This window comes from Bombus terrestris, chromosome 9, assembly GCF_910591885.1.
Source record: "Bombus terrestris chromosome 9, iyBomTerr1.2, whole genome shotgun sequence".
Lineage (NCBI taxonomy): Eukaryota > Metazoa > Arthropoda > Insecta > Hymenoptera > Apidae > Bombus > Bombus terrestris.
The window spans coordinates 1,368,620-1,396,314 of NC_063277.1; the positions used below are offsets into that span (position 1 = coordinate 1,368,620).

At 27.7% G+C, this 27,695-nt stretch overlaps 5 protein-coding genes across 12 annotated transcripts; 1 reads left to right on the forward strand and 4 right to left on the reverse strand.

Moving 5' to 3' along the window:
• The first annotated feature begins 73 nt into the window (after positions 1 to 73).
• On the forward strand, positions 74 to 4,388 carry LOC100642335 (mitochondrial intermediate peptidase). 2 transcript variants are annotated; one of them, XM_012311535.3, is made up of 11 exons: positions 74 to 233; positions 551 to 794; positions 888 to 1,150; positions 1,250 to 1,436; positions 1,513 to 1,592; positions 1,677 to 1,865; positions 1,959 to 2,100; positions 2,198 to 2,536; positions 2,623 to 2,844; positions 2,929 to 3,159; positions 3,243 to 4,388. In XM_012311535.3, exons 2-11 carry the CDS (start codon positions 657 to 659, stop codon positions 3,534 to 3,536), a joined length of 2,085 nt encoding a protein of 694 aa, XP_012166925.2. In that variant the 5' UTR covers positions 74 to 233; positions 551 to 656; the 3' UTR covers positions 3,537 to 4,388. The 2 variants fall into 2 exon arrangements, with proteins under 2 accessions (XP_012166925.2, XP_003397437.2); XM_003397389.4 differs by having other exon boundaries at positions 93 to 253.
• On the reverse strand, positions 3,769 to 10,258 carry LOC100642213 (cullin-4B). Of its 2 annotated transcripts, none has more exons than XM_003397388.4 (11): positions 9,754 to 10,258; positions 8,610 to 8,973; positions 8,340 to 8,528; positions 8,107 to 8,253; positions 7,851 to 8,037; positions 7,589 to 7,781; positions 7,207 to 7,508; positions 6,870 to 7,100; positions 6,485 to 6,763; positions 6,251 to 6,403; positions 3,769 to 6,175 (listed from the first exon to the last, which is right to left on the reverse strand). In XM_003397388.4, exons 1-11 carry the CDS (start codon positions 10,055 to 10,057, stop codon positions 6,080 to 6,082), a joined length of 2,445 nt encoding a protein of 814 aa, XP_003397436.1. In that variant the 5' UTR covers positions 10,058 to 10,258; the 3' UTR covers positions 3,769 to 6,079. The 2 variants fall into 2 exon arrangements, with proteins under 2 accessions (XP_003397436.1, XP_020720458.1); XM_020864799.2 differs by having other exon boundaries at positions 9,501 to 10,254.
• Positions 10,259 to 10,379: 121 nt separating this feature from the next.
• Positions 10,380 to 12,794, reverse strand: LOC100652241 (adenylate kinase). Its single transcript, XM_003397387.4, has 4 exons — positions 12,489 to 12,794; positions 12,163 to 12,399; positions 11,839 to 12,006; positions 10,380 to 11,757 (listed from the first exon to the last, which is right to left on the reverse strand). Exons 1-4 carry the CDS (start codon positions 12,603 to 12,605, stop codon positions 11,521 to 11,523), a joined length of 759 nt encoding a protein of 252 aa, XP_003397435.1. The 5' UTR covers positions 12,606 to 12,794; the 3' UTR covers positions 10,380 to 11,520.
• Positions 12,795 to 13,706: 912 nt separating this feature from the next.
• Positions 13,707 to 27,670, reverse strand: LOC100652123 (guanine nucleotide exchange factor DBS). Of its 6 annotated transcripts, XM_048408357.1 has the most exons (18): positions 26,319 to 26,720; positions 25,873 to 26,223; positions 21,722 to 21,817; positions 21,524 to 21,638; positions 21,350 to 21,440; positions 20,445 to 20,675; positions 20,124 to 20,383; positions 19,806 to 20,040; positions 19,245 to 19,280; positions 18,588 to 18,782; positions 18,348 to 18,524; positions 18,097 to 18,282; positions 17,692 to 18,027; positions 17,285 to 17,602; positions 17,011 to 17,208; positions 16,722 to 16,930; positions 16,451 to 16,649; positions 13,707 to 16,355 (listed from the first exon to the last, which is right to left on the reverse strand). In XM_048408357.1, the coding sequence occupies exons 2-18, from the start codon at positions 25,943 to 25,945 to the stop codon at positions 16,128 to 16,130; spliced, it is 3,183 nt and encodes a 1,060-aa protein (XP_048264314.1). In that variant the 5' UTR covers positions 25,946 to 26,223; positions 26,319 to 26,720; the 3' UTR covers positions 13,707 to 16,127. The 6 variants fall into 6 exon arrangements, with proteins under 6 accessions (XP_048264314.1, XP_048264313.1, XP_048264316.1 ...); XM_048408356.1 differs by lacking the exons at positions 25,873 to 26,223; positions 26,319 to 26,720 and adding an exon at positions 27,247 to 27,670; XM_048408359.1 differs by lacking the exons at positions 25,873 to 26,223; positions 26,319 to 26,720 and adding an exon at positions 22,149 to 22,312.
• On the reverse strand, positions 23,239 to 25,866 carry LOC105666031. The gene is made up of 3 exons (XM_012311534.3): positions 25,038 to 25,866; positions 24,438 to 24,642; positions 23,239 to 24,255 (listed from the first exon to the last, which is right to left on the reverse strand). The coding sequence occupies exons 2-3, from the start codon at positions 24,591 to 24,593 to the stop codon at positions 23,245 to 23,247; spliced, it is 1,167 nt and encodes a 388-aa protein (XP_012166924.2). The 5' UTR covers positions 24,594 to 24,642; positions 25,038 to 25,866; the 3' UTR covers positions 23,239 to 23,244.
• Positions 27,671 to 27,695: the final 25 nt, after the last annotated feature.

A 27,695-nucleotide genomic window follows, 5' to 3' on the forward strand; every position in this document is an offset into this window, starting at 1 on the left:
GTGAATACGGACATTAGACGTGACATTAGACGACCAATGGCGAGCAGTATAATGTACTACCATTGACTATAAGGCGTTTGATTCGTTGACGAACGAATATAAGTTACACTGGTTACTAGAGCGTATTCAGACTTTCAGAATGATTCGGATAACTATAGTTTGGTATGATATAAATAACGTAACCGTGGTAGGGCTCTGGCTCTGACTGTAGCTTTAAATATAATAAAATCATCGTACGTATAACCTCTTGCATGTATGTTATTGTTCTTTAATAGAAATTTAATTGTAACCTTATCCTATTCTAAATTTTGAAAATATCTTTGTCATTTTATCAATACATACAAATAAAAACATGTCAAACTATCAAACTAATTACATATATGTAACATATAATAACTAAGGCATATATGTATATTTGTGAAACAAAGTTTCAACGATTTTTGAATAATAATTTTTGTTATCTTTTTATATTTTTATATTTTTCTTTACATTAGCATACTGCTTTTTATTTTTTGGATAAATGTCATAATTCCACGTTTTATCATTGCAGCATGCGAATTGATTATTTGAATGTTGTTTGAAGGTTTCAACTTTCATTATTTTTGAATGAACATTATAATTTCTACCAGTATAAGATATTTAGTAGATTATGAAAGATGATTCAAGTATTAAAAAAACAATTTTCAAGAAATTATAAAAGACACAGAAGTGTTAATACATGGTCATCTCTAGCAACAGCATTCAATTCCATTAGTAAAGAAAAATATGGTTTTGATTTCTTAAAAAAGGAAACTGTGAGTAATTTTTATTTCTTATGATATCTATAACTATTTTAAACAATATATTAAAAGTTTTAAAATTCTTCTGTATTGCTATTGTATATATAGGGACTATTTGGAATATCTGAGTTAAAGACATCAGAAGGATTTAATATTTTAAAAGACCAAGCAATATCTCAAACAGATGCACTTATAACAGAATCTTTAAGTCAAAATAGAAAACGAAAAATGGTGGAAATTTTTGACGATATGTCTGATACATTATGCAAAGTTGCAGATTTAGCAGAGTTCATTAGAGTTGCACATCCAGAAAAGCAGTTTGTTACAGCTGCAGAGAATACTTGTCTATTTGTTAGTGGTATTGTAGAGAAGTAATTACCTTTTTGTAAAGACTATATAATCAATCAATATTTATATTATTTTTAAACACTATCTTCAAATAATATGAAAATTACTTAAAAATTTTTCAGGTTAAATACTCATCGTGAATTGTATAATGCATTAAAACATGTTGTGTACAATGGAGATACTCGAGAAACATCTCTGGTGGATAAACATGTTGCAACATTATTCTTGTCTGATTTTGAATTATGTGCTATTCATTTACCAGAGTCTATAAGAGAAAAAGTTGTACAGTTGAATTATTATACGTTACAAGTATGTATTATAATATTACATTGTATTACATTATGTTTGTAAACTTTTTATTATGATTGAAATTTTTTGAACATAGGTAGGCCAGAAGTTTATGGCAGGTACTAGTAATCCAAGAGCAGTAGATGCCAATTTTGTTCCACTTAATGTAAGGCAATAGTAAGTATTGCAATTAAATAATTTCGAAAATAACAACGTATTTCTTTCATATGAGATTTGAAGATTTTTTTAAATGTTTCACAGTTTCACACAGAAAGATAATAAAATACATGTTCAAGGACTTTATGTAGATTCTCCTAATAATCTTGTTAGAGAAACGGCATATCGTATATTTCTATATCCTGATGAAGAACAAGAATATCTTCTACAAGAACTTTTGAACTCCAGACACATTTTGGCTAAACTATGTGGTTTCCCATCCTATGCTCACCGGTAGTTTCAAACATTTGTTGATACAAGTGAAATTAATTAAAACTAGCTAACATTAGCTATATTTGTTATGTATTAAAAGTGAATAATTTATAGAGCTGTTAAAGGAAGTACTGTAGAAAGACCCGAAGTAATATATGAATTCCTTAATATTTTAAATAATAATCTAAAACTTAGAGCAATGCAAGATTTTAATGAGATGCAAAAGATGAAAGACGCTGAATCACCTGTAAAACAGGTTTACCAAATTTATTAAATTATGAAAATAGATTACACTATCTTCTATTTTTATACATTTTTTATACATTTTATACATTTTTATTTTTCGTATGTAGAAAATAATGCCGTGGGATACAGCATATTTCACAACAAAAGCAAAAAGAACTTGGTTGAATATGTCCATTACTGAATTTGCTCCATATTTTTCACTTGGTGCTTGCATGGATGGTATTAACATATTAATACAAGCATTGTATGGCATTCGATTGGAGTATATACCAGTTTTATCTGGTGAAGTTTGGGCAAGCAATGTACATAAAATTGCTGTAATAGACGAAAATGAGGAGGTTTTGGGTTATATATACTGTGATTTCTTTGAAAGAGAAGGGAAACCTAATCAAGACTGTCACTTTACCATTAGAGGTGGAAGGCAACTACCAGATGGATCTTATCAAGTATAGCTTAAACGAATAAGAAATATATAAAATATAAAATATTAATTTAACAAAATTTTAATCACTACTTAAACATTTAATTTCAGAATCCGATAGTAGTATTAATGTTATCATTGCCAGTTCCAACATGGTCAAAACCATGTTTACTTACTCCTGCCTCTGTGGAAAATTTATTCCATGAAATGGGCCACGCATTACATTCTATGCTAGGTAGAACAAAATACCAACATGTAACTGGAACCAGATGCAGCACGGATTTTGCAGAGGTTCCAAGTGTTTTAATGGAATATTTTGCAAGTGATCCAAGAGTAAGTTATATTCCTGCAACTTAAATAATTATTAAATGAATTTTATTTTTTTAATCATATGATATGTATTATGATATCTATTAGGTTGTATCCACGTTTGCTAAACACTTCCAAACTTTGGAACAAATACCAATAACATTATTAGATAAATTATATGCCTCAAAGAACATATTTTGTGCTTCTGAATTACAAAATCAAATATATTATAGCATGTTAGATCAAGTTTATCACAGTTCCCAATTAGAAAAGCCATCAACCGAAATTTTAAAAGAAATACAGGGTAAATACTATGAACTTCCTTATGTTGAAAATACAGTACGTATTTTTTGCCATTTTTAATTTCTATAATAAAAGGATATTCATTTGTTTATGTTATAAATTGAAGGTTTTATTTACAGGCATGGCAATTAAGATTTTCTCATCTAGTTGGATATGGTGCGAAATATTATTCCTATTTAGTATCTCGAGCAATTGCTTCTTGGATATGGCAAACATACTTTCAAGCAGATCCCTTCAATCGAACGGCAGGCGATCGATATCGAAAGGAATGCTTAGTACATGGAGGTGGAAAACCGCCTTCTAAATTAGTATCTGACTTCTTGAATAAGGAAGCTAGCGCTAGTAACTTCGCAAAATCTTTGCTTTTCGAAATCGACACAAAAATGGAGCATGTAGAAAAATTAAGAGGATAAGAAGGCAGTTCGAAAATAACATTTAGAATGGTATCTTTTCAAAAATATAAAATATTTATAAACTATTTTTATAAAAGTAAAATAAGACTTTGTAATAAAATGCTTATGAGGTATGATACACTTAAAATAAATATTTCGATCATAATTCTAAAAACATAAATAATTTTATAATATGATATGTTATCTTGTAAATAAAATGTAAATAATCAATGTATCATACAAAAAAACATAATTTGAGTTTTTTTCTTTTATTTTATTACAAGTATGGAATCTTACCCTATTTACAATCTTGATAAATCTACGTACGATTACACAAAAATAAGTTTTTCAACGTAATACAGAGAAACGCAGTATAAGGTAATTTATAAGAACAATCAATATTTATACAATTTATTGTTTAATATTGTTCAATTTCAAAACAATCGTTGACAATTTTGCTTTAAATGGTAAAAAATGCCTTTTAGGATATTGTTAAAAAATATTGAATAAAATAAAATTCTAATATAACAATAATTTTTTTTCTCTATTTCTTAAAATGACTTCTAGTATGAGTTTACCATGTACTGCGTTTGAGATGATTTTAATTTATATTAAAACTCTCCATCAGGACTTCCATTAAAATTAGCTAAAGATTCATTAACATTCTTTTTCATGTTTATACAAAATTCCATTAATAAGCTATTTCGTAATTACATCGACGTAAAACGACTGAACAAGCCACTGGATGATTCAAATCTTATTGATAGTATTAATATTTCTTCTTCAATCGATCTCTACATTACGAAATTCTGTTTACTTTTTTTCTGGAAGTGTTTTCTTATATAATTCATGGAATATAATTAGATATTTGTATTCACAAAAAAGCACTGGACCTTTTTTTTTTTACAATAATCTGTCTTCGTTTTCAGATTACACTAAAAGAGACAGTAAGAAATTCTGTATTCGATTTAATATATGTATAGTTACAGTAATTTCATTTATATTTTATCTTCCTAGAAATTTTATTTTGCACAGCATTTACATGAATTATAAATTATTTCTTTAACAAGCATTTGTGAAATAACCTTGTAATACAGAGTTACTAAAGAATAATAATAATTAATTTACATAATAATGAAGCTTATATTGAAAATCATATAAGTTATTAGGAGGACAGCATATATTTTTAAGTTTTTTAATACTCTCCATAGAGCATAGTTATAAAGTATAATACAACATAGTATTGAAATATGTAAATTTTAAATAAAATTCAGAAATTGCATGTTTTTAATTAACTTGAACATCACAGTATGTGTAAAGCAAGTTGGCAACTAGTCATAAATAATTAGTATCACATTAATTTTCAATTTTTATATAAAGATAGGAGACATACATTTTTATAAACTTGTATTTTTATCAAGCTACACTTAACTCAAAAGATATGTAAAAAGTAATTAACTATCATATTATTGTATTCTTGTCGAAATAGTTATCATAACTTTATGGTGAAAATTGTAAAGTTAATGGCAGAGCATTTATTATTTTATAATAATATGAAACACTTTTTACTGCTTCCTTTTTATATTATTCAAAACAGGAAAAATTATCTATTAGTACAGAAAAGATTGTATTTAAAAATATCAATTCTAGTAATATGCACTTTATAAATAAAACATGTACTATGCTTGCAGAGTATTTCATATTATTATCAAACTTTTATTATAAATTTACACATATATATTGCTTTACTATTGTTTTGACAAAAATGGACATCATTTGTACAAATTATGCATTTTTCCCTTACTTATAAACTCTGTATTATAAGGTAATGTACAAAAATTTGTTATAGAAATTCATAATAGTATGTCCTTAATAAGATTTCTTTAAACATTTTGGCGTTCATTTTTTCAATATGCACATACTGTAGTGTTTTATGTCTTTCTTTTCGACATTTCTAAAATTCTATAATGAAGTATTTTTTATTCAATACACGAACCTTTATTTTATAATGTATTTCCCACTTGTTTAAAATTATTTCAATGACCAGTACGTTCGACATTCCACAGTACATTATATCTTTCATTTGCTATAAATTACGCATTTTTATTCACTTTCGATCATCGTATTTTTAATTCTTAGAATATTCTTATTATGTTATTTTCTTAAATCCGTATGCTGTTAAAAATTGTTCTGCATATAAAACTGTTGATATATTTTTTAAATGCTGTATCATTTAAGATATTTTTTTGCACATGGTCCTTTTTTAGCGAAATCCAGAAACAAAAGAAGAATAACAATGGTAAAGCACTAGTTGAAAGAGGATCTTAATTGTCCAGTATTCATTACGCACTATAAAAACCAAATTAATAGAGTCCACTCTAAATTTTTTTATCAACTGACCACATGATGCAACATTGTACCAACATTCAATCAGTTTTAAGTTTTCCATTTTTTCCTTATTTAATATGTCACATTCACAATAGGCAAACACCAAAACAAATTGGTTTTTTGCTATGAAACACAGTGACCACCCAGCCTAAAATGACTTTGGCATTTGGTTCAGGTTATGCAACGTAATTGTACTCGTTTGCATTATCTTTATCTCGTTCCATGTAATCCCTATCTATGAGAGATTCAATTCTTTTCTTCAAATCTGCAGGCTGAAAACAATTTTCACACATAATTAAACATACACAGATATTTGGAATATATCATTCTATGAGTTAATGATATACCTTTACAGGAAACTTGAGCTGATTGTATAGTTCACTAATCAACAGATTGTGCGAAAGTGTTTTTCTCATTTTCATAATTCTAACAATAGCTGCATCTATCTGATATTGTCTATCTTGATAGACTCTTTCCTCTGTAGCTTTTTGTTCCTCGTTCTGAAGAAGGATAAATAAGTAAGCAATTTATTGTTGAAATTTACATTACACAAAAAAAGTAATTAAAGAACTATTCTATACCGTTTCTTTCATTTGAATTTGATTTATCTTAATTCTGAATAATTTATTTGTAAAGTCTGCATTAAAAACAAATCTATCATTATCTGCAACGTCTCTTCCTCTTGGATTTTTTTGTAACACTCTGGCTTTCCCACAAGCTAAGGATTGTAGAGTTCTCCTAAGTTCACCATCTTCTATATTTGTTGCTGCTTTTATATCTTCCAAAGACAAGTTATCAGCATCATTAAATAAGATTAACACCAATGCTTGAAACAACGAAACTTGGAGTTCCTTATTACCCTGTTTTGACATTTAAGCAAAATGTTTTTATGGAATATATATTATTTAATATATACTATTTAATGTAACTATGTAATAAACATTTATTACAATACATAAACAATACCTGATTAAACCAAGCTTTTAATACACAATGCCCCAAGGTAGGTTGCCATTGTAATTTTCTACCGCTATGTTTTCCCAAATAGAATTTATTAAATACATCTTGATACTGAACCATTTCTGGGGGTAATGTTACTTCCATTACAGGATATGTTGGCCAATAACCCATTGTAAGTATTGAAACAGTTAAATCCAAATTACTAGCAGACAATTCGCTTTGCAAATTTCCTGCATACTAATCCACAGTATAAAATTGTACAATTAATTAATATATACGCAATACATACTCAATATGCATTTTAAGTTGACAATATATAACTGAATATAAATATAATACTTACCTGTTTAAAAGCAATATTAATATCTTTACTAAGTTCCATATCTTTAAACATCCCTTCCAATTTACTGGTAAAGCCACCACCACATTCTTGTTTCAATTTAGATAACATGGATTTTTCAGCATCAACAGAAGCTGATTTACCAACTAACAAACGTTTGGCCAAATCTTTTTTATAGAATGCCTCGAATACATCTTTTCCATGAATAAATCTGAACAATACCATGATTTTATCTAATAATCTTTCTAATTCTTCTTCTGTCGCTTCTTTATTACCCGCCCTTAACTTGCAATCAACAAATTTCGCTGTAGGTACAGAAATAAATTAATTAACGATAGATAACACAAACAATAAATGCTATTATTTCATTAAGGAAGCTATATACCTATTAATTCAGCAGGTTTGTTCGCACGTTGGTTAATAAAGGCTTCAAAAGCTTCTTTTAAACTATTTGCAAATTTTTCATTCTTATGAAAACATGTATTAACTATATTGTCCATTTTATCTTTGAAATCTAAGAGTTCCTGAACCATAGTTTTATCTTTCTCTGGATCTATAACTATGGTTTTACCTTTTTTCTGTGAACAAAAACAAAAAGTGTATCTACTCAATTTGCATAGAATAACATTTAAAAATTCGTAAAATACCTTAATATAAGAATTAAAATTTAGACAAAGTTCTACAAGGCCGTTTTTCACTCGACTATATAAATTATAAAGTAAAGATAAATCATTAATTCTATTTTCATCCAGCAAACCACTTAATCCTTTTTGTAAAATGCTGGTAATATGTTCAGATAATAACTGCTTTTCCACTGTGTGTATCAAAGACCATCTATAACAAATGAACAATGATATCATAGTTACAATATCAAATATCAATACATTAAAAGTAAATACTTACTTTGTAGATGCATCGAGGTAATGTAACAAACGTTCGTTTTCCTCTTGAAGCCGTTTGTCTACGTGTGCTAAGTACTCAGGAACATCGTGTTCATTCATCAGTCGTTGACCTTCAGCAGCATATAATCTTTCAGTAGCAACCAAAAATCTATAAAAATCAAAATATAATGAATAATGAAAAATATAGCATACATATTATTTCAATTTGTTTTGATATTAAACAGAAATTCATACTTAGTTTCAAAAGCATCTTGGTAGATTTGTAGATCTGATAGCATTCTTAATAAAGACTTAAGAAGTGTTCTATCCACTGTATCACCTTGACGCTCTTTTTCAATAAGCATAAGTAATCCTTCCACTGTACGTGTTTGAACTAAGTTATTCAGAACAATATACACTCTAAACAAATGTAAACCCATATCCCTAAAACAACAGAAATATTAAGTAATGTATATAAAGAATGTTTCTAATCATTTTTAATATTCAAAAAATTTGTAAACATACCAAATAGATAAAATACTTGGATTTTGTAATACATATGTTCTATCCAAATATAGAAAAATACTTCTAATCATAATCATTTGTCTGCAATGTGATTGCCAACATTCATTCATTTTTTTTAAGAATATATGCCTGTCCATTGATTCTGCTAAAAACTGTTCTATATTTGCTTGTACATGAGCTTCTGTTAACCTTGTTAGCTTTGTATATAATGTAGATGCCATCTTATGATTACACATATTTTCAACTGCCTGATAAAGCTCTTCTAATGAATAACGAATACTTTTGCTGGTCTGGATTGCAATTACAGCTTCTTGCAACTTCTCCCATGTTTGCTCTTGATAATTTTCAGGCAATTTTGGTTTATCTACATAAAATGTACAATTTTTAAAGTATCTTTATATACAAATATTGTTCTTAAAAATATTGTTATATATACATATATACATTACTAATATACAATAATTCATATATATGTAATTTTCTTTGATAAAATTTAATGAAATTCTGTAATAAAATTAACATATATGTTACAAATCTTATATCCAGTTAATCACACATATAGTGAAATTAATACAGTACAAATGTTTAATTATTAATTTAATATATTTTTTATAATCATCACACATTGATCTTCCTTAGAAATATTTTATTTTAAAGGAAGAAAAAATAAAAAAGCCGAGAAATAAAAATAAGATTATAATTACATTCTGATATTTCACTACTCTGTCATTGTTCAAATATTCTGTTCATAATTGTTTTTAATTAGTCATCTATAATAATCTATAAAATTAAAGACGCAAATATATGCGCTGATATTTCTAATTAATTACACAACCATTGGTAATCTGAAACTTCTAGTAAACGCATAAAAAAACAAATAACACGCCTTACAAACGTTTATCCATTTCGGTTTTTCATGATGTCAAGTTAGGTTATGTCAGTTTAGTTTTATTAATCGCATTTATGAGTAATTTGGTCTCGGCTACGTAACGTGGGCTGAAAGAGTGTCACAAAAGTACTAATGTCGTATTAAAAATAATGTCGCAATTCACGAAGGCATATTGCCAACCATAAATTACACCACGAATCTTCACAAATGGTAGCAGCTGATTTTGAGGTTAGGATGTCCCATGGTCTTGCTTACTTTTGAAGTTTTTGATGACGAGCTTTCTAGCTGTACCAGGTTTCGCGCTTGCCAAACTTGGTGAAATCTTGTTGACGCCGTTTGGATTCCCAACGGTTAAAGCCGAGAAATTGGCCCTTTTTTGAGTATCAGTTGTGGTTGCAGCCGTATCCGTCATGTTTTCAATCTCGTTGATCTCCGTGACCGCAACGGCGGACAGCTTGCTGCGTTTTGCAGCACCAAAGTTTAACACCGCTGCGTGATCAGCGGCCGTCCTCTTCACCTGTGCTGTGGCTAGAACCTGAGTCCCCCCGAGCCTAGACATATGCGTGCATCACTCGGCCACCGGCCCTCAGCACACGGAAAACACAGTTTTCCACTGAGAAACTGAAAGAATTCTCCCTCTCTACTCTTTATCCCTCTGTTCGACAAGCGGAAAAACTTATTTATCCCGTCCCAAACCCTGCTTCTGACGAAACTCACGAACAATTGGCAATCTGTGCACATGCGCGATACATTTACGCGGCGCTCTCCATTCGCTTACCGCGCATTTTTAACTGTTACAATTTCCTTTATACTTTTTCATATACATTTTATTGTATAAAGTTACATTTTACATTTTTTTCGAAAGAAATCACATCAAATACTTCAGTATATTAGAAATTTTATTCTATATTCAGATATACATTCATTTCTTAAGGTGGGAATAGTGTACTAATATATATATTTGAGTTACTTTGAATTATACGGAAAATAGGCTTTCAAAATATACATTGCATCTAATTTTATAGCCATCTTGGAAAGTTACCCATATTTAATTGTAAGAATACATAGGCATCTTTATGTTTCCAGTGCATTAATAATGTATTTTAAAATTTGTTACTTTCTGTTCATATATTTTTTTATTTAAATAAAATGCCTCTACTCAAAATATATAAAAACATTTGTGCGTATAAAATTTATACGCATAATTTTATATATATATATATATATATATATATATATAAATGAAACATTTCATTAAAACTGTTTAATATTTTAAAATGCAGTGTTTTTTTTATCATTCATGTTAAAAATTATACTCTTATTAAAATCTTACATAAGAAATCACATTCAAGTAAATTTCTTTAAAAATTTTGTGTTATTTATATTTACATCATTTATATTTAAATATCGTAATTGTTGAATAGATCTTTTCTTTTGTACTAAAAAAAGTTCTAAAACATAATCTTTGATTATAAAAAGTCTGAGGAATGATATATATATTTTATGCAGAGAATGTTACAAGTTTTACGAAATGTATGTCTCAAAAAAATACAGTAGAAATAAATGAAAACAGTATTTAAGAGTATCTAACAGTATTTAAGTAAGTAAATCATGTCTTCCATTATATATACATACGTTATTCTCTTATGCACTTAAATGGTTTTACATATCAAAGTATCATATCAAACTTGTTCTATTATTAAAATGTGTGCATTTGACTTATTAGCTTGTAATAGTTCTTTTTAAAACATATACAATATTTGCAATTTAACCAATGCAGTATGCACTTTTATTTTCTCTTCTTCTGTTTAATGTTTCATTCAATGTACTCTATATTAGTTGTTCAAAAAATACACACTGTACTAACTATAAGTAGCGTAAATGATTTGTAAATGGGAAATCATATACCTAGATTACTAACTTCAGTTAAAAGTCATTTTGATACTAAAGCTTTTTTCAATTAACTACATATTGCCCTTAGTTTACAAGAGAAAAACGAGGTATATTTCTTTATTCAACATTTTAAAAGAGCCAACTGAAGAAACCTTTTTTTTTCTCTTCTTTAGTTGTTTTTAGGAAAATGTGGTCAATGTCTTTAAAAACGTTTTTAGGAGATTGAGCTGCATTAACATAATAATGAACCCCTTGTAAAGTATAATAATCAATCAAAGGTTGAGTTTGTGTGTGATATGTTGCTAATCGTTTCTTCAATGCTTCTGCATTATCATCAGATCTTTTAATTAATGGCTCTCCAGTAATCTATTAACAAGATATTGTTTAATATATTTCCTAATTTCATATGTAAGTTGTAATTTAATAAAAATAATCATTATTAGTTACATCATCTTTCATATGTTCTTTAGGAGGAGAAAATTCTTCATGGTACGATCTGCCACTTGCAGGATGTATTAAACGACCTGTGATTCTTTTTATTAACAAATTATCATCAATTCCAAACTCTATCACAGCATCTAACTTGGTTTGTCTCTTCTTTAACATTTCATCAAGCTGTTGTAATAGAAAAGAAATGAATTTTAATAAAAAATATCAAAATCTTACCTCAATGACATTTCAAGGTTATCGATAATCTTCTCAAGTTGAATAAAAACAAATTGTTATTAACTTCAGTCCATTAAGATATCACTATGAAGATATCAAGCTTACTTTTTCAGCTTGTGGTACACTTCTAGGAAAACCATCCAACAAAAAACCACGTTTACATTCAGGTTTATCTAGATTACTATCAATCATATTAACTACAAGATCATCACTGACTAATTTACCATCATCCATTACTTTTTTAATTTCTGTTCCAATAGCGGATCCAGAATTAATTTCTGCTCGAAGCATGTCACCTGTAGATAGATGACATACACAGTATCGTTCTTTCAATAGCGGTGCCTAAAATACAATCAGTATTCGATTAAATAATTCGCATTAATGTTTTAAAAATATTACATTCAAATTTGCGTAAAAAAAATTAATTTCACCTGTGTACCTTTACCGCAACCAGGTGGTCCTAATAAAACTGCATTAATTCCTCTACTCGGTACATCTTTTGAAACTTCTGAAATTTCCTTTGGCACTGCTTCTGCACGCGGAGCCATTTTTTTTGCTATTTCTAACTCTCTTAATAAAATTTTCAGAAATTTACGGAAACGATTATATTAAAGATTACTATCAAGAATAGAAATCACTGTTATACACAACGTGCCCAATAAATATGCACCATCAATTCCTCCGATTCTTCCAAAATAATGTAGCGCAATGATTCGTCCTTTGTACTACGTATATATATATACAACACTTACCTCATCTATCGTTCTAAATTCAAATTAATATCGATTTAAATCAAATTAAATCGATTGTGTCGCAAATTTAAATTTGAATTTCGATTTCAAACATTTTAAAATTAATTTTAATCGTGTTCATTAATGGATAGAGAGTCTTAATAATCCCCATAACATTTACTAAAGAATACAAATCTGAAAAAGTATACGATAGTATTTTATATATATAGCCATATTTAAAGTATGTATATTTATACATTTCTATTGTAAAATTAGAAAATAAAGCTATAGGTTTAATAAACTTAAGTATAAACTTACGTGGGTAAATTATTTTTGGAATTCATATATGTTTTTATCTTATTATATTGTTTTAATAAACACACAGACAATACATTAAACAAAATACAATATTAAATACACTAGTTTTAACTTAGTCTCGAATTTTAATTACTTATTAAAAACTATGACTTTTATGGCTGTCAATTTAAACATAATAACAGCATCATTAATATTACAATTAATATTAATTTAACTACGATCAGAACTTCATTGTTTCAACAAAAAACTATTACCTAAATTCTCTTTTAATAAAATTTTTGTACGGCAAGCTTATTTTTCAATGCTTAATTATATTATACATTGATGAAGTATTAATATTTAAGTTAATCTCGTGTAAAAATAAATTATATTAAAATTACCGGAAAGGAACAATAAAAAGAACCCTTTATTAGAAGCTTATAGACAATACTTCAATCAGGATTGATATTTGTTTTTTAAATTAACTTAGATCTCAATTTTGTAAACAAAACTAACATCTCTAATAATATTCCTAATAATTATAGCCTACTTCTATTAATATATTGTATTGAAACATTTTCGTTTCTGTAAAATCGTCCAGTTTTCTTTTCTAAAAACAAATACAATAATAACATTGCTTTATTTGTTTCAAAAATTATTATTACATCCACATGCATTCATAATAGAACCATTCCACATTCCACATATAATTATTGTCTATGTATTAATGTAATATTATCTACAAAAATTCTGATAACCTAAATATTTGTTTGTTTTCTTATATTAAGTACACATTGGAACACAAAAATCCAATAAAAAAACACACAAAAAGTTAAAATTTGTAGTTATTTTTTGCAAGCAGAATAATTAATCAGATTTAAAATCATTTCCATAACTATTTACCACATTCAAATTTTATTATCACAATGTTGCTATATTTGAATATACATAAAATCTTACGTTTTTTTTAAATGCAAAAAAAATAAATCAAACGTTAAACATCAAATAAAATAATTTACTTGATGAATTATTGAATCCTATAACTAGTTAATATTAGGACGGCGTAAAGGTGGGTGAGAATGATAAAAAATAAATTAAAAATTAATAGTTAACGATTATAAATTAATAATGTTTTCATTGCCTTGCTTTCCCAAGAAAAGATGCACAACTTTCTTTGGTCTAAAATCAACATTTTCTATTAATAAAACATTAACAATATAACTATTAATCTTATTTTCAAATTATTTAAATATCATATTTATTATGATATCCATATATTATAACACGAATTTATTTCAATAATAGCCATACTACTAAAATAAATTATTTGTACTCAATATATATATCTATATATCTTATAATCACAATAGAATTTTGTTATATATAAATAACATATAAATTACAGTTAATTAACATTTTCCAAGCAATGTAAATCATGATCCCAATCATAAAAAGAAAGTAATAATTGCACATTTAGCTATAAAAGAAAGATATTAATTCATAACAATTTCTTATTTAGTTTTTCTATATCCATATAAATTTTCAGTACAAATTATATTATACCTATTCCATTATCATTAAATATTTAAGAAATTGATGAATTATCAATTCTGCAAAAATTGGAATTGCTTTTTTACTGGAATATTTTTCTAAAGTTTATTACAGTATTATATTATATATTGCACAATGCTTGGTGTTAATTTTCATGCTCTTGAGAACTTGTGTATATGTTACTTAATACTCTATAATCGTTCATTTCTTTTTCATTAAATATTTTAAATAAGCTATTTTTTACGTACTAAAATAGTACTAATATCAAGCTGTTTGGTCACAAAGACTTATTAACAGTATATTCTCTATTTTACCTATACTAATGTTTCAACAAAGTACTTCTGCTAAACTCTTATAATTCAATCGCAGAAGCATTAAATAAATACTCGTACACTCGTTATAATTTTAAAGACTTCATAATCACTTTTGAATAATTTGCAAATATTCTAAATTCGTTTTTCAGTTTCGAAAACTATATTCTATTAAATTATTTGTAAAAATAAATAAACTATATTGATGATAATATAATACTATTATAATAAATATGTAAATAATAATTTTATTACATAATTTTACTGAAAAATATTTTATGAATATAACACAGATATATTTGATTTCTTTTTGTAACTATACACAAGCTTTGTTATTTAAAAAATGTTACGAGCATTGCTAATAGATTACAAAAAATAAAAATATTCCAAATCTAATATGAACTTTGGAATATTTGCATATAGTTAAATATTATACAGGTCACAAGTATAGATAAATTTCATAAATTGTAATTTTATATAACTTTTATGGAAGTAGTAACTGTGTGATTGAAATGATTGCATTTCATTGTAGTTATTTTCTTTGCAATATTAGAAAATGCAAAGTTGAATACAAATCCGTATAATTTACTTTACTATAACTGTATTATATGTATATGTAAATATGCATATGTGCGTGCATAAATTTTTTAATCCGCTATCCAAATACGTTTTATACAATTCTATAAATATTATTCTTTTTGTAAGAATAAATCTAGTTAATATTATTTTTCTGTAGTAAATGCAAATTTTATTTGCTTGCGTAAAGCGCTTCCACCAACAAATTCTTTCGTAATATACTTTATGTAGTAAAAAAGTTTATGCATTTTTTCATTCCCTGGTTTCTCGTTATTTATACCTTTTTATGAAGGATTAACTAATTAGGTCAATATCTTAGATTCTCCTCATCTAATTTTCCATTTCAAAAGTTATATGTGGCTCTAATTATTCACAGATTAATCATATAGATCAAGCATATATTGCTATATCATACGGTCTGAAATAAGTTTCGTTATATTGTATATATATTATGCAAAATTTCTGAATTCTTGTCTATATCTTTGTATGCATTATAAAATCTGCCAATATATGATTGTTAATTTTATACTTCAACAAGTAATATTCTTTGAATGCATGCATGAATCTAACACACTAGGAAAATCTAGTGTGTTAGACGCCTGTTTCATATAGTTTCTTGGCTGTTGACTGATTGTGAGCTACGTGAACTCTTCCGATTCATTGGTTCCAAGTAAGCTGCTGGTGCCCATCCTTCTATTCCAGTACTTATTAATTTTACAAACCACCAACCAGCACATCCGACTTTAAGAAGTTCTAGATTGTCTCCCTCACGCATTGTAACTTCTGATTGACCAACTGCACAATAATCAGCTAATGCTACATATCTTCCACCCTAATTAAATACAAAATTTATAGCATATTAGCTTTCTAACTATTTAAACTATAGGCATCTAACTATTTAATTATACTATTTGAAATGAAACTTACAGGAGCAGGACCAGGATTTTCGCTGAAAGCATCTTCGTCATCAGTATTACTGTTTTCTGAACTCCATGCAATATCATCTTCAGTTGACTGCGAAATATCTGTAATATGCGATATAACACTGCTACCATCAACTGAAAGAGTTCTTAACGATCCTGAAACGCTGCCTTGAGCTTCCCATGAAATCGTTTGCCGCAAAGGTCTACAAATATTTTGTGCAAAATTATTATAATCATTGAAGTTTTTAATGTGTCCTATAAATAATAATATATACTTGTGATTGGTTTTTCCAAGTGCAGAATTTTGTTTCCCTTTAAGCTCAGCCAATTGAGACATTAAAACGCCTTTAATTTGACGCACCCAAGACTGTTTGACATCAACTGTAGATGCTTGTATAGTATGCACTTCAGCTCGACCTTGTAGCCAAATTTCGAAACGTCTTGCATCACCTTTTACCGATTCTGTTAATCCAATTTGTGACATCTATAAAAAATAAGATTATGCTTTTTAGATATAATATAAATAAAGTGAATAAAAAATATGAAATAGATATTAAAAATTACCTTTAGATATCTTTTGAAATGGTATGTAGCTTTATTATGAGCTTGTGGTTTACTATGTTTACAAAATATAAATGCCTTTTCGTATAAGAATATATGTCGCTGTGATGGTTTTAACCTGAGAAGTCGTTCTCGTTTACTGCTACTCCATACACTGAAAGAACCTTGCAATAAGAGTTCACCTTGTGCATTTAGATCACCCTAAAAAGGATATGCATTTTTGGCATTACATCATTGAATGGCATAAACAATTATTTTTAAATAATATTATGCCTACACCAAATCCAGTAATTGCAGTCTGATGCATGCTGTCATTAACGCATTTTAATACAACAAGCATACAATCTAATGCTTCTTGTAATTCAGTACAACACGATGGTTCGTCACTATATTTTAAAAGATCTTTCAACAACAATTGGTATTTTGTTATACGTTGAACAGGCTTTAGAAGGTATGCAGCAAGGTGTAATTTGTGACCAAGCTTTTGTTGACAAGCTGCAAGAAACTGTGGTTCATTTTGTATCTGTTCTCGTAATTTTTCAGATCTCGGAATGTTTTGACAATAATAACTATATAATCTGAAGAACATTTCGCGCTAAAAAGATAAATACATCTTATATTAAAAAATATGTACTTTAATTTTGTATTAATTGATTAAAATTGCGTATATGTATAGATATTTACCCTTTGTACAAAACATAATGCGACAAGTTCGGTATTTGAAATACAATTTTCTAAATCTTTTAAAAATGTTTCTCCGTGAAAAATGTATATATCTTCTAAATTTCCAAATAAAATATCTCCTTTGCCGACTAATGCTGCTGGTACTAAATGAGCCATTGCCTCATTTATTAATTCCATTTTGTATCCTTTAATTATAGTACCTAACTCAGCAACATAAATTCGTTCAGTTTCAACTAATTCTGCTAAAACATGTCCACGTTTTAAACGTAAAGCTTCTGTGTCTTTAGATTCACTTTCTGGAGATGAAGATTCCCCTTCTATAGGACTCATCTCCATCTAAAGGAATATAATTAAGAAATAAAAAATAATTGAAAATATGTCAAATTAAGTAAAATAACAATTTACCTTGGGCATAGTGTTAGCTTTTTTAAGAATTCTTCCAGGTTTAACAATTTGAGGCAGTGATTGCAATGGTTTAACTGGTTCAGGTGTTACAGTTTGAACTGGTCTTGTTGGTTTAATTAATTGCTGTTTTAGTGTCATTATTCTTTTATCACACATCAAAGACACATCTTCTATTCTTTGCAAAACCTAACAATTTATTTTATAAGCACAATAATTTTATAAATATAATTTTATTTACAGAATATACATACTTGAGTAATAAGAGCCTTAGTTTCAGGCATTACAGAGTCTTGAAAAATACATCTGGGATGGTGAAATTCTTCAGCAGCTTCTATTAATTCTTGTAATTCTTGAAGTGCTTGATCAGGTGGAGTCGTATTGTTTTGTGAGGCAAGTAATTCTATACCACGTGTACACCATGTGTTTGCCTATTATGTATATATATTTAGAAATAGACATCGTTTCAGATAATTTTAAATATAAATAATTACCTTATCTATACGTTCCATGAGTTCCCTACATTTAGTTAACATATGTAATCGTCTTTCTAATCTTTGACTTAGAATAGTACAAATCCTTTGTAGTTCCACGCATTTTGGTTCTACAACATCTGTAGGACATTGATGCCTCCCAGATAATAGTTGTTGACCAGCAGATATCACCTCCTCTGCTCGTTCTATATCTCCCTATAAATGTATGTAATTTTATTCATGTTTAAAAATATGAAAATAACATTAATAAGAAAACTACAAACAGTCATCAAATGTTTTCATCAATTGTCACTGTTTTGTCTAAAAAAAGTATTAAAAGAAAAATACTATCTTACGTGCAGTGTAAAGTGAGAAATAATAATGACATTCATTCTCAAAGTCCATCATGCCAGTATAAGGCATGAATTAAATCCCTATTTTTTTCGTTTTTGATAAGTAATCTTTAAGCTTCAAATATTCGTGAGTATACATTTGATGTAACTAAACGTTTGATAGGGATTTAATTCATAAACCCATAAATTGTTATACTTAATAATTATTTTATTGTATTTCAAGATACAGTAAATAGAATTAAAAAATTGAAATAATTATTATCGTCGTATTTAAATATGTAAATCTATCACAATATATATGTATTCTGTTGAGTGGATTGCTTACCAAGACCCAAATCCACATGGTATGCAACAAATAGGACTATCGACAAAATGAGGAAAGCGATGCAAAATAACATTTGTGCATGATGTGCATTATATGTATGTGTATCTACATATAAATATTATTCAAACCAGAATTTTCATTAAAATTTTTTAACAATTTTGTAGTGGATATTAATTTATATACATATCGCAAGTTTTAAATATCTAAAATAAATGTATTAAAATAAATGTTTTATAATACTGGTTTGAATATTATACCTTGCTGCCTTAAGTGCATTGTGAACATTCTCAAACTTAAAATATTGATATTAATATTAATATTTGTTTTCCTTTCATCATATAATTTTATTAGTTATATAGAGTTGAAAGTGATATAAACAATTATTTTATATAGAAGTATTTTTAAATATTATTGTCCCAGATTTGTAAATATATTTATTTAGACAGATTAGCTTTATTTTATTGCTTGTGTACTTTTGTTGTTTTGCACAGATTAGAATATATGTTTGTTTAATATGTAATAAAAATATGCATGTATATATGTATAAATAAAGGTACATACTCTACATATTCTTTGAAATGCTGATGTGTCACAAACTAACTGCTCAACCCTTGCTTGAGTTTCTCCTACTTCTGTCATTTCTTCTATAGTTTTTAGATGTTGATCTAATATTGCTTGTAACTCTCTAAAGTCAGCTTCAAATTGTCTTAATGCTAAGCAGTGTCTCAAACGAGAACTATGATGTGTCCAAAACAGGTCAAAAGTGCGTTCTGTTTCTTCTAACTGAACAAGCAATCTAAAAACAAATAATAACTTTTAATTCTTGTTCTCAATAAAGAAAAATAGTTGTAATTAGTGTTGAACTAAATTATCTTCTACCTTTCTATTGCTGCAACATTTCCTAATCTATCAGCTGTTCCCTTGCCAGTTAATTGTCTTACACTATCCAATAGTGCTTCACCATGTCTTGCAGCACTAAGAATTTCTTCTTTTAATTCATTGTATTCTACTTGTTGTTGAGATAGTAAAGATGTAGTTGCAACTGTATTATTAGGAAATTCAATCTCGGCTAAACGCCGAGTGAAAGAATCCAATGCAAGAGATACGTCTTGAGTCATTGATGAAAATTTTTCTAAACTCTAAAAAATTTTTAATATAGAGAAGTAGTTATTTTTATATTATTTTTATTATTCTACTTACAATTCTATTTTGTATCCAAGTGTGATGACAATATGGCAAGGTACCACCCAGTTGTTCAGTTAACTGATCTTTATCTATAAGTTCATGAAGTTCAGCAACATTTGCTAAAAATATAACTCTAAATTTGAAATCTTCCCTAAATAGCTTGTTTGATACTTCTGAAATAGCTTTCTGTAAAAATCCAGCTGGACGCAGAACATATGCTACATGAACTAAACCAGGAAAAAAGCCCTAAAATATAAAATAATTATTAACAGAACTATCAAAACTTTTCCTTACATTATCATTGTATGTTTTAATATATATATATACAGGGTGGTTGGTAACTGGTGGTACAAGCGGAAAGGGGGTGATTCTACGCGAAAAAAGAAGTCGAAAATATAGAATAAAAATTTTTCGTTTGAGGCTTTGTTTTCGAGAAAATCGACTTTGAATTTTCGCTCGGTACGCGTGCACTTTATCACGTCTCGTTATAACGGATCTCACTGTAGATCGTTGTCTCGATGGATATTATCGCAGTTTAAGTTTGTTTTTGCCATAACGGAAAATTAGGAATACATAATGAAATAATATGAAGTAATCATAAAGTTTACTATTACAAAAATTGTTGAAAATGTTGCCCATTCTGCCGAACACATACTTCTGCTCTTCTAATTAAATTTCTATGAACACTTTCTAACGTATTCGATTGTGATAACGTATCGATCGTGATAAAGTGCACGCGTACCGAGCGAAAATTCAAAGTCGATTTTCTCGAAAACAAAGCCTCAAACGAAAAATTTTTATTCTATATTTTCGACTTCCTTTTTCGCGTAGAACCACCCCCTTTCCGCTGGTACCACCAGTTATCAACCACCCTGTATATGTATATATATATATATATATATATATATATATATGCTCACAGAGATCTTTAATAACACAGTTTTCACAGAGTTCCACTTATCATTTCTTCTATCAATAATTAAGTGGAAACCAAGATCTGCTTCTTGTAATCTAAAAATTATCAGATATTATTTTAAATGATTTTTCCAACATGTAACTGTACATATTAATAACACTGAAAGTTGAAATCTCACGTTGGCACAGAAGTAAGATACAGCATGAGACGTTGGTAATCCAAGTCAGATAAATTATGAAAATTACCATTATCTGGAAAAGTAATTATAGGACATCCTTCTCGAGTTTTTCCTCCTACATATGTGGTACGTGTTATTTTAAGAATGCAATAATTAAATAACATATCCTTCAACGACATTAATCAAATTTTATCTCACCTGCTATAATAGCATACTGTGATTGAAGAAGGTCTGCAACATCTCGGATTGCCAAATCTCCATTTTCAATCTCACCTGTCATGCTCTCTACATCTTCTAAAAAATGTAAAATCAAGTGAATTACATATTTTAAAATGTAAATATATACAATATATGTAATATTAAATAATGTTATGACTGATTGAATAATATTATGAATCAAAGTACTTATATTTCCATTTTATAATATATAAATATTTATACATCATTACAACACATATATCTCATGGTGTATTTACATAATATTGAACATACAATATAATTACACAATAAATTTGTAAATAAATTGTATTAATAATTTTTAATGAATATAACTTCAACTACATAGCTCCATAGTTATTTAAAATAAGTATTTAGTAAAATTATATACAATTGTATTGATAATCACTTATGCAATATTTGCTATATGTCAAAGTGAGATCTCAGAGTGCACTTATATGACCTTGCTGATTCCAACTAAGTGAAGTAGTTTCCTGCTGTATCTACAATATTTCAGCTATAACTGTAAAGCAAGAGGCTCTCAAACTATAAATTGACATTATTATAATTATAAAGATATATATACTTCTATAAAAAAACAAATCTTTCTAAAATAAAAAATATGTTAATATAATTATTATTAAGTATAGCATTATTATTATTAATAAATTATTAATAATAAATATTGTAAAATAAATATATACATGGTACACAGTTTGTTATGAATTAAATTTTCATGTTATTATTTTAAACAGCAAAGTTTAATATTTACTTGTACAGTTTCCCCTTTTTGCAATTTTTTAAAATGTCTAATTTTAATATACTGTTTTCAAATTTTATATAATATTAATAGTTTAATATATGTAATGTTAATATTTTTATAAACTGATTACTGATTCTCTACCCTTTTGATTTATATATTAGAATTCAGCCCTGATAGAGCATACTTAGGATAATTACATTTTTGTATTACTCTTATTTGTAATATGTGATTGTTCCACAACTATGCAGATAGGATATAATAAGAAAAAAACCATAAATTGAAAAAATACAAATTATTTATTATCTAAAATATTATATATATGTGTATAATTATATATATAATTATATATATAATTATATATATATATAATTATATTAATTATATATACATACTTGGTTTACAGATTATAAATCAATATGACACAACCACACATCAAATCATGATTCTTCCCTTTGTTTGTTTAAATAAAATAAATATTTAATAACTAATGAGCGGATTTTTATGAGTTAATAAAAAGACCGTTAATGTATTATTTCTTGAACACTCAATCTACCTCAGGCATATTTTTTAATTATAATAATATAAGCATATGAAGAAAATATACCTGTTTTATTGGGTAATTTATATAGTCATTTTATAAAATTTTATTTTATTTTATATGTATATTTTCAAATATATTATCTTTTTAATTGTATTTAGATATTAAATGTAAGAGACTTTTTATTTTTTAACATCATCTATTTTAGACAGGTAATGCTGATTTATTGACTAGAAGTCCACTTGTAGTTATCTGATAACTCACGCCATCTTGTAGTTTGCTAATTGGTGTTAAAAAATAAGTATCACTTTGTCCTGTTTGGCTAGCAATTAATAAAGGTAATATGGCATTGCCTTCTGTTATCAGATCTGCTGATTTGGATGTTCCATCATCAATTGCATCTTTTTTCTCCAAGTCAGTTTTACTACATCCTTGATTCTGTATATTCTGATTTTTGATCATGAATTCTAACTTAGAAAATTTTACTTGTGGGAATTGAACTTTCATAAATCTTCTAAATGTTGAATACCCCATTATTTTTATATCAGGAGACATTTTTCTACAATACTGTATATATGAATTGTACACTACTTTGCGTGTAATGTTTGATGGAAGATGCAATTGTGCATTTTTTGCAACTTTCGTCTTTTGTTTTGTTTCTTGCAATTCAATAAAATTTTTTAAGAATTCTGTAGCAATTTTATAAATATCTAAGGAAAACGTATTGTGAGGAATTTTTCCATGATTTCCATGAACTCGTGGGGTAACACCATGGGTCATTAAGTGTTTCCTAATTCGTTTTATTTGATAATGTGTACAGTTTTCTAGGTATAAAAAAGCATCCAAACATACTCTTCTACCCTGATATACATATTGTGCACGTAATCTACGTCGCTCTGTATGTCGTACCGTTTCATATGGATTGGTCAAACAGGCCATGGTAACACCCATTAAATACATATCATGTTCAGCTTTTGTTAATTCTGCAATATTCAATCTATGACGATACACCGTTTCAGGATTTAAACCTTTAAAGCACTGATCATCCTGACATTCACATCCTCTTTTAAATCTTTGTAACACTTGAGTTAGACTATCTTCTAACTTTGTGGATTCATAACTTGATTCTCCTTCATTTTTATATTTCTTCACTTTCATTTTTGTTATGTTTTTCTTTGGCTTGAAGGTACTACTTGTTGCATCCATATGTATTTTCTGTAATACAAAAGTTTTTTATATATTATGGAAAATACTATTAATAGATCATTAACAGATAACGTCATGTCTTAACATTATGCTGATATAAAATTAAAAGATATGATGATTAATTGATATTGATACATACTACCATAAAAATATTCTTTTTTATATCGAATTTAACACATATGTCTACTTACCTTTTCTCTTATTTGTGTATATGTCAACTCATCATTAACCATACATTGACAAGTGGATACTTCTACCTTTTGATTTTTATTACGTAAAGTATCTTGCAATGTTACAATATCTGGTTGCATTTCAATCTCATTTTTTTCACATAAATTAGTATCCATATTCCACTTAATATTATACAATGAGGTATCTTTTAACTCTTTATATATTCTGGTAAACAGTAATATTTCAATGATAAAATTATACAAACGAAAATAAAAAAAAAATCGATGATAGAAATCAAGTATTGTCTGTTTAAAAAATACTTTACAATAAAAATTTCGAATAGAAAGATTCTAAACAAGTGATCAGCTGATTAATGTCAGTTATATGTTCATGTCAATTATAAAATTTGTTTGAATTTATTTAGTAAAAAATAAATCAGAAATTATAAAGTAAATGATAAAGAAAATTATAACGAATAACATAAATGACAAAACAAAGAGACGGATTTATTATTTTGACTTTTATTTAAAAAACTACATCCGACATCGACAAGGTTGAGAATCACTACACATAATGGCTTTCCATCTTTATGGGTATGTGGCAAGTCAAATTTTACTTACCTTTTTTTAATTTGACCTCGCGATTATTTTCACAGTCAATTATAAATATCTTTTAAAAAATACCACATTTGAAATGTATGCTGTCACGGTATTAATTTTTCGCAAATTTTAATAATACCGGGTAACATTATAAAGCACTACGTTTAATGATATGGCGAATCTAGTTCTTAATATTTCGTGGAGGGGATAACAGTGCTAATCCCGTATAAATGGAATAATTTCCATGTTATATTCGTATAAATTGCTAAAGTTGTCAAAATAGTTTCAAATAATCAACATTTGTTTAAATTCTTTTTAACTTTAATGAACAAACAAAAATCTATAATTCTGCTAATTTGTTTAATAAATGGTTATGTCATATATTATTTAAGAAACGTTGTTCCAAATTTACTTAAATTTGGATTCGATTTTCATAAGAATCATTAAGTCACGATATATTTAAATATACATATTCGAATAATGAAAAAAGAAATTTTAAAACGTATTACGTATATACATATACATATGTAAGAACATATCCATATATTCATTGTAATATGAATTTGAGATGTGAAATGACAAATATTCATAGCAAGTTGTCCATTAAATTGTATTAGAAATTTATAATTATAATATTGATCTTGTGTTTATGTAATATGACTATCGCTAACATGTAAACAAATCGAGTTGTCTCATAAATCAATAATCTGTTTATAGTTCGAATAAAATTATAAAAAGAAAATATAATTATCGCGCAGATCGTTTGTACTTCGAATTTTTGCAATATTTCTTTTAGTGACATTTTTATGCATTAAATTAATTTAGGAAGTAGTAGAATAAAGTGTCTGATTCAAACCTGCACATTTCGTTGAGCAGTGTTGATGACAGGGGCAGTTGCAGCCGTGTGTTGACTTTCGTCGAAGAATCATACTGTGTTTTTTACTTCACTAAATAATCGTTTTTACGTGTTACAAAATATCACACGATATTATCGATAAAATCAACACTTCACGCAACAATTTGATTTATCGTCAATATTACAAGTCTACTCTATTACTGATATATATGAAATATTCTAATTTTTTCGTGTGCATTAATTTGATGGAATTTCATTATAGTCGATTTTTATTTTCCGCTTGGATATTATAGTCTATATTTCCAATTAGTCTTACGCACCCAATGCCTCGAAATAACTGCAACGCGATCACTTTATCCAAGAATAAAACGAATTAATTAGTAAATGTGTTAATAATATATAATATATTGATGTAAAAATTCTAATTATAAGATAAAGATGATTACATTGATTCGGTGCTTTTAAAACTTTATTGAATGCATCTCGCAACTTGTAATCCTGCAGTTTTATGACTTTTCACCATAAAACACCTACAACGGACGACGACCTCTATCGTAACCTAACAGAATATGCGACGCCATAATGTTCCACAGTAGAAGTAAAGACAAGACGAAACAACCAATCACGAAAGACTCGATTCCTAAAGTGGGGTAACTGCACGTGACTTGCAGCGTGTCAGTCAAAAGTATCTGATTAAACGTGGATTAAACTAAAATTCTATATAATTCTACTATGTTATTACTTTATCATTGAATTGAAAATACGTTGGATTATAAAAGGGTCGCGTGATAGGTTTTTAACATATCTTTTCAATTGCAGCATTTATGTTATAAGAAATAAATAATATGAATGCGTATGTATGCAATAATTCCTTCATTGTACTATATGATCATAATGAAAGTTTTGACGTATAATAATTAAACCAAATAACGTATAAAACGTCTGCTCTTTAAATATACTATAATTTTTAATTTATATCATGCAAGATAAGTAAATAAAAATGATTATCCACCATTAAAAAAAAATTTCATACATTTAACGCATTTATGACAAAAATTAAAATAATACATAACATACTAAACTTAAGATAAGACTTACTATACAAACTTACAATTATAACATAATTTAACAAAAGACAATAAGGAAACTATGAAACATTAAGTTTAAATGTATTCAAACTAAGAATATTATTAGAAAGCAAATGTATCAAAATATGCAAGGAACGCCCAAAAAATCAATCGAAAACAGTGCAGAATTGAAAGCAAGTGCATACAGTGGAGGAAGTAACAGAAAGAGTAGTGAAAAATAACTAAAATTTGAACCTGACAAGACAATAAATTATACTGAAATTATACAAAATTCTCAAAAACTTACCAGCTTCCAAGATTTCGAGATCCAGGTTTCCACTTCGACTATGACTGATACTACTGCTACAAGCATTATAACTGGACCTATGAGACTCTTCCATTGCGCGGGAGGCACTGCGTTTGAACTGTTCCAAAAAACTGTCTATTTGATTTTCGATGCTGGTCGGCGAGCTGGCCATCTTTTTGCGCGCCACTCCTCAGTGAACGTCAACGTGCTGGAGATGGGAATGGAAGTTGATTTCATGGGTGAGCGGTTTTTCAACCGCGACGATAAATTTGGTCTAAGGTGTTCGAGCTACATTTTACGGTGTCAAACTATCTACACCATTAGATTAGAAGAATTAGAACGCACAAGCGAACAAATCGCTAGAATTTTGTCGACTGTTGTATCTCCTCCCGCTACACGAAGCATGTTTGTTTGTCGTCGAGGAACGCCCGGAACTGAAACGACGCATC

Excerpts from the sequence above, each read along its gene's own strand:
- LOC100652123 (XM_020864631.2), bottom strand. The coding sequence starts at position 27,418 with ATGGCCAGCTCGCCGACCAGCATCGAAAATCAAATAGACAGTTTTTTG. Across the intron at positions 18,783-19,805 it reads CATTTCAAAGAATATGTAGA|GGAGATATAGAACGAGCAGA; the intron begins GTATGTACCTTT and ends ATACATTTATAG. Across the intron at positions 16,356-16,450 it reads AAAATCCTGGTCCTGCTCCT|GGTGGAAGATATGTAGCATT; the intron begins GTAAGTTTCATT and ends GTATTTAATTAG.
- LOC100642335 (XM_012311535.3), top strand. The coding sequence starts at position 657 with ATGATTCAAGTATTAAAAAAACAATTTTCAAGAAATTATAAAAGACAC. Across the intron at positions 795-887 it reads ATTTCTTAAAAAAGGAAACT|GGACTATTTGGAATATCTGA; the intron begins GTGAGTAATTTT and ends TTGTATATATAG. Across the intron at positions 1,593-1,676 it reads CCACTTAATGTAAGGCAATA|TTTCACACAGAAAGATAATA; the intron begins GTAAGTATTGCA and ends AATGTTTCACAG.
- LOC105666031 (XM_012311534.3), bottom strand. The coding sequence starts at position 24,593 with ATGGATACTAATTTATGTGAAAAAAATGAGATTGAAATGCAACCAGAT. Across the intron at positions 24,256-24,437 it reads ATACACAAATAAGAGAAAAG|AAAATACATATGGATGCAAC; the intron begins GTAAGTAGACAT and ends TTTGTATTACAG.
- LOC100652241 (XM_003397387.4), bottom strand. The coding sequence starts at position 12,605 with ATGGCTCCGCGTGCAGAAGCAGTGCCAAAGGAAATTTCAGAAGTTTCA. Across the intron at positions 12,400-12,488 it reads GTTGCGGTAAAGGTACACAG|GCACCGCTATTGAAAGAACG; the intron begins GTGAAATTAATT and ends ATTGTATTTTAG. Across the intron at positions 12,007-12,162 it reads GTGTACCACAAGCTGAAAAA|CTTGATGAAATGTTAAAGAA; the intron begins GTAAGCTTGATA and ends CTATTACAACAG.
- LOC100642213 (XM_003397388.4), bottom strand. The coding sequence starts at position 10,057 with ATGTCTAGGCTCGGGGGGACTCAGGTTCTAGCCACAGCACAGGTGAAG. Across the intron at positions 8,529-8,609 it reads CCAAGTATTTTATCTATTTG|GGATATGGGTTTACATTTGT; the intron begins GTATGTTTACAA and ends CTGTTGTTTTAG. Across the intron at positions 7,509-7,588 it reads CAAACCTGCTGAATTAATAG|CGAAATTTGTTGATTGCAAG; the intron begins GTATATAGCTTC and ends CTGTACCTACAG.